This window comes from Ipomoea nil, unplaced genomic scaffold (assembly GCF_001879475.1).
Source record: "Ipomoea nil cultivar Tokyo-kokei standard unplaced genomic scaffold, Asagao_1.1 scaffold1157, whole genome shotgun sequence".
Taxonomy (NCBI): domain Eukaryota; kingdom Viridiplantae; phylum Streptophyta; class Magnoliopsida; order Solanales; family Convolvulaceae; genus Ipomoea; species Ipomoea nil.
This window is the reverse complement of record NW_017617585.1, coordinates 1-5,397: the sequence shown is the minus strand read 5'-3', so window position 1 is coordinate 5,397 and position 5,397 is coordinate 1. Positions and strand designations below refer to the sequence as shown.

General features: G+C 63.9%; 1 protein-coding gene across 1 annotated transcript; it reads right to left on the bottom strand.

Annotated features, from left to right (window-relative positions):
* Nucleotides 1-86: 86 nt before the first annotated feature.
* LOC109183721 (filaggrin-like) lies at nucleotides 87-4,542 on the bottom strand (the record flags this gene model as incomplete). The annotated part of the gene is made up of 1 exon (XM_019333783.1): nucleotides 87-4,542. A coding segment is annotated over one exon (4,456 nt), but the record flags the coding sequence as incomplete, so codon positions are not given.
* Nucleotides 4,543-5,397: the final 855 nt, after the last annotated feature.

The window sequence follows — 5,397 nt, the reverse complement described above, 5'->3', positions numbered from 1 at the left end:
GGCTTTTCCCTCTCTGCCCCTTTCTTGCTCCGCTCTCTTGTGTCCTTGGCTTGCTTTCTGCCCCTTCCTTCTTCCCGTTGGCTTGCCTTGCCGTCCCCCCCCGTCCTTTCCTTCTCCCCTCCTCCTCCTCTCGCCCCTGTTCTGCCTGCGCTTCGCCCCTTTCTCCCCTCCCGCTTTCTCCGTCCTTCCCCGCTCCTCTCCTCCCCCTCCCTTTGTCCTCCTCCCCTGTGCTTCTTTTCTTGCCTTCTCCCGCGGTTTTCTCGCCTCGCCCTTTGGTGCCTCCCCCCTCCTTCCGCCCCTTGCCCCGGTGTCGTCCCCCGCTCGCGGCGCTTGTTTTCCCCCCTCCCCTGCCTTCTTTCCTTTGTCGCCTTGCTCCCCCCCGTCTTTTCCCTCCCCCCGGGTGGTTGTTCGCCGTCCCCTTCTTCTCCCGTCCGCCCTTCCGCCTGCGCTCTTTCCGTCCCTTTGCTCTCCGCTGCCCTTCTTGTGCGCTGCGTCTGCTCGGCCTCTCCGGCTTGCTTCGCGTCGTGCGCCGGGGCGCCTGTCTCCTCCCCCTCCCTGCCTTCTTCTTGTGCCTCCCCTTCGCGCCTCCTCTTGCTTTCTTCCTCCCCCTGCCGCCCTCTTCGTTTGCTTTGTTCCTCCCCCCCCTTTCGTGCCCTTCCCTTTTGGTGCGTTGGTCTTGGCCCCCGTTTCCCTCCGTCGTTGCGCTTGCCTTGCTCTCCTTCCTCTTGCCTGGCCTCTCTCCCCCTTGGCTCGGCTCCCGCTTCGTCCCTTTTCTTTGGCTCCCGTTGTGCTCGCCCGCCTGCGCCCCTTGCCTCTTGTTGTTGGTTCCTCGTCGCTGCTCGCGTCTTTCCTCCGTCCCTTGGCTTTCCCCTGCCTCCGTCCTGTGTGTGCCTTCTTCGCCCTTTTCGCTTTGGTTGGCCCCTTGTTGGCTTCTCCGCGTTTCCTTCTTGTTGGCTCCTTGTTGCTTCCTTGTTGTGCCTTGTTGCCGGGTGCCTCTTCGGTTCCTCTCCTGGCGTTCCTTTCTTGCCTTCTGGTGCCCTTTCGGTTGTCGGTGTGCGTGCTCTTTCGGGTCTCCCCTTGGCTCTTGCCTCCCTTTGGTGCGTCCCCCTCTCCCTTGCTTCTTCTCCTTCCTGCCCCCCCCTCTTCCCCCTCTCGTTCGCCCTCCTTCCTCCCTCCCGCTTCCCTTCCCCTTTTTGCCCTTTTTGTCGTGCTTTTCCTCCCCCCCCCGTGCCTCGCTTCTTCTCCCCCCTGGTTGCTTTGTTGCCTCTTCTCTCCGCCTTGCTGGTGGCTGCCTCTCCCCGCCTGTTCCTTCGTCCCCGTCGTCCCCCGTCTTTCCTTGCGCCTTTCCCTTCCCCGTCCCCCTTTCCCCCCCCCTGTCTGCCCCTCGGTGCGCTTGGGTTTTCTCCTTTCCCTCCTTCCTCTGGTGTTTTGTTCTCCGCCTTGTGGCTTCGCCTTCGCTTTTGCGTCTCGCCCGCCGTCTTGCTTGCTTCTGCCCCCCTCTCTTTGGTCGTCCGGCGGCTGCTCTCTGCCTCGTGCGGCTTCCTTGCGTGTTCGCTTTCTTCTTTCCGCTCCCCCTTTTGTTGCGGCGTTCGTGCGGCCCTCCTTGCTGTCCCCTTCCTTGTGCCTTGCCGTCCGCTTGCCTCCTCCTCCGCCCTCTGTTCCTCGCTCGTTCGCCTTGTTGCCTCTTCCTGTCTTTTTCGCCTTGTCGTCGCTTTCCCTCGCTCTGGCCCCTTTGCTCCGCCTTCCTCCTTTTTCTTGCTGCCTCTTGTCCCTGTGTCCCTCCCCCTCCTCCCCCCCCCCCGTCTCTTTCTTCCCCCTTCTCCTTCCTGGGTCTCCTGGCCCCCTCCCTCCCTGTGCCGTCGCCTTCCGGGTCTTGCTGTTGCCTCTTGCGCTTTGGCTTTGCCTGCTGCTTTGCTTTGTTTTCCTTTCTGGCCTGCCTCCCCTCTTTGCTTTTCTTGCCCCCCCTGTTGGGTCGTCCTTCGCCTCCCTTCTTTTTGGCCCGCTTGTTGCTGGTTTTGCCCTTCCCCTGCTTTCGCCTTCTGTGCCCTTCCCCCTCGCTTCCTTCGCCTTCTTTGCCCTCCCGCCTCCCGCCTTCTTTTGTTGTCCTCCCCTCCCCCTCCCTGTTTTTCTTTCTTGCTCCGGCGCGTCCGCCTTCTTTCGTGGCTTCGTCTTTGCCTTGCCCTTTGCCTTTGTCCCTTCTCCGCGCTCTCCTTTGTCGCCCCCTTGCCTTGTCCTCCCCCCGTTCCCTTTTCCTCCTTCGCCCTCCGCTCCGTCCTCCCTTCGTCGCCCCTTTTTCCCCTTGCGCCGGTTCCTTTTGTCCTTCCCTCTCGCTCGTTTCCCCCGCCCCCTCCTTTTGGTCCTTCGCTCCTTTTGCCCTCCCCTCGCCTCGCTTTCTTGCCGGTCCTCTGTCGCGCGCCCCCTCTCGCCCTCCCCCTTCCTGCCCCCCGCTTCCTTTTTTTCGGTCCCCTCCTTGTTTGGGTCCTTTTGTGTTCGTCCTTTTTGGCCTCCCCTCCCCCTCGCTCCCCTGCTCCCCGCGTCGGTGCTTTGTCCCCCTTCCCCCTTTCTCCTCCTCCCGCCCTTTCGCCTCCTGCTTCGGTGCGGGTTGGGCCGCTGCTCGTTGCTTGCTTCTCTGCCCCGCGCCCCTCTGGCCTTGGTCCCTGGTTTGCTTCCCGCGCCCCCTCTTCTTCTGCGGGCTCTCCTCTCCCCGCCCCCCTTCTCGGCCTTCTTCCCCTCTTCCTCTGCGGTTTTCTTGCCCTCGCCTCGTTGGTTCTCCTTTGCGCTCCCCCTTTTTGCCCTTTCCCCTTATTGTTGTCTTGCCCGCTCTCCTTGTGTTGCTTCGGCCTTGCCCCCTTTTCTGGGCCTTCCTTTTGTTTCCCCCTCCTTGTCTCCTTGTGCTCTGTTGCCTTTTTCCCCTTTTCCCCCTGGCCCTTTCTTGCTTCCCGTCGTCGTCGCCTTCGTCCCCTTTTGCGGGGTTTTCGCCCCTGCTGGCTCGTCGCCTCGTCCGCTTTCTCTCCCGCGGGTTTTTTGCCTGTTTCCCCTTTTCTCCCTTCTTTTGGCTGCCTGTCGTCCCTGACTGCGCTTCCTTCCGCCGGTTCTGTTCTCTCCCCTCTCTCGCTTTGCCCTCTTCTTGCCGTCGCCTCTTTTCGGCTTTCCCGTTCCTCCTTTCCTTTCGCGCCTTTTGCCCTTTTTGTGCTCTTTCTCCTTCTTCCCGGCTTCTGTCTTCTTGCGCTCTTTGCTTTGCGTCTGCGTGGCCCTGCCCTTTTGCCCCTCTTCCCTCGCCTTTGCCCTGCTTCTTGCGTCTCGCCCGCGTGTCCCGGCCCTCCCGCCCTCCCGCCCTCGCCGCTCCCTCTTCGTCGGTTTCGCGCGCACTCTCGCCTTCCTCCTGTTCGGCTGTTTGCCACCTCACCTCGTCGCGTTCTCGTCTTCTTGTGCTGCCTCCTCTCGTCCCTCGCTGCTTCTTCGCTTCCCTTGCTTCTCGCGGCTCGCTTCTTCGTGCCTTCCGTTTGTCCTTTTTGCCTTTTTTCTCTTTCGCCTTGTCCTCCCCTGGTGGCGCGTTCGCCGTCTTTCGCCTTTTGTTCCCCTTGGGTGTGGCCCTTCGCCCTCCCCTGTCCCGGCTTTCTCCCCTTGTCCCCCCCTTTGTGTTCTCTTCGCCGCTTCCCTTCTTGCTCTTCTCTTCTCTCTCGCCCGCCTTTCCTTGTGGTGCTCCTTTGTTCTTTCGCCTGCCTTCTTGCCTTTCCTCCCCCCTCCGGCCCCTTGTTCGTCCGCTCCCCCTCCTTCTTTCCTCCTGCCCTTGCTGCGGCCGGTTGTTCGCCCTCCTGCGGCTGTTCGTTCTCCCGTTCTTCTTCCTTTCGTGTCTTCCTCTCGCCCTCCTCCGCCTTTCGCTCCCTCCCGCGTTTCTCCGTCGCTCCTGTCCTTCGCTCTCTCTGCTCGTCGCCTTGCGGTCCCCTTCCTCTCCCCTTTGTCGGTCGTCCGCGTCCCCCTTTGCGCGCTCTTTCCTTCTGGGTCCTGGTCTTTCCCCGCTCCGTGCTTTCTCCCCGTCTTTTGCTCCCTCGCGCTTCCCTGTCGGTGCTGCTTTCGTTCGGTCGCCTTTTGCCCTCTTCGCCCCTCTTTCCTGGCCCTGGTTCGTTTGTTGTCTTTTTCTTGTTCGCTCGCCTTCCCCGCTCCCTCGCGTGTCTCCCCTCTTTCTTTTGCTCGTGGTGCCCTTTCGCCTTTTTGGGCCTCTGGTGTCCTCGCCCGCTTTTGCCCCCCCTGTCCTTGGCCCTCTTGTCCCCGTTCTTTCGCCTCTCTCTTCCTTGTCCCCTCCCTTTTTGGCTTTGGCCTCTTCGTGGCGCCTTTGGCTCTCGTGGGGTCGCGGTCTTCGCTTCCCTCCTTTGGCTCGGCCCCTTTGTGCTGCCTTCCCCCCTTTCGTCCTTTCCCGCCGCTCGTGCCCCTGCCTCCGTCTTTTCCCCTCCTCCCCTTTTTCCGTGCGCCCCGCCCCTTTTGCGGCCGCCCCCTCTCTCTCTTCCTCTTTGCCGTTTTCGCGCTCTGCTCTCGCCGTCCCGCCTGCCTCCCCTCGCCCCCGCTCTGCTCCCCCTTGTTGGTCCCGCCGGGTGGCGCGCCGTCTCGCGGGCGGGGGGGTGCCTCGCCTTCTCTCCCTTTTTCCCCCTTCTTCTGCCCCCCCCCTTTGTCCCTTCCCCTCTCCGTCCCCCGCCTCCCCCGTCTCCCACTTCGCGTGTGCCCCGCGGCCTTGTCCCGGCCCCGTGTTCTGCTTTCCTTGTGTCGTGCTCCCCGCGCGCTTTCTCCCTGCCTCCCGTTCGCCCCCTTCGCTCTCGCTGTCGGCTGCTGTCTCCCCTTTCCCTTGCCTGCCCCCGCGGGCCTCTCCCCCCCGCCCGCTCCCGCTCCGCCCTCCCCCGTCCCGGGTTCGTTCCCCGCTCTCTCGGCCTGCCCGCCTCTCTCTGCGCCGTCCGTCCCTCGCGCGCGCGCTTTCTCGTGGTTCCGCGGTGGTGTCATCCTCCTCGTCCCCTCTTCTCCTTTCCCTCCCGGCGGCCCTTCCCTCTTCTTCGCTCCCCCCGCTCCCCTCGTGCCTCCGTGCCCCCGCCCCTTCTCCGCGTGCTTCGCCCCCCGCTCCCTCCCCCCCGGTTTTTCGCCCGCTCCTCTTGTTCCTCCGCCTTCCCGCGTCCTTCGCCCCCGCTGTCCTCCTCCCCCCGCGCCCTCCGCCCCCGCTCCGCTCTCCCGGGTTTTCCCCGCTCCCCTTGTTCCTCTGCCCGTTCCCCCCGCGTGCTCCGCCCCCGCTCCCCTCCCCCTGGGTTTTTCCCTCTCCCTCGTTACTCTCCCCCTTTTCTCCCCTCCGTCGCCGCTTTCCCCTGCCTCCCCTTTCTCTCCCTCCGCCTTGCCTTTCCTCGTGTCTCGCTCCTCTCT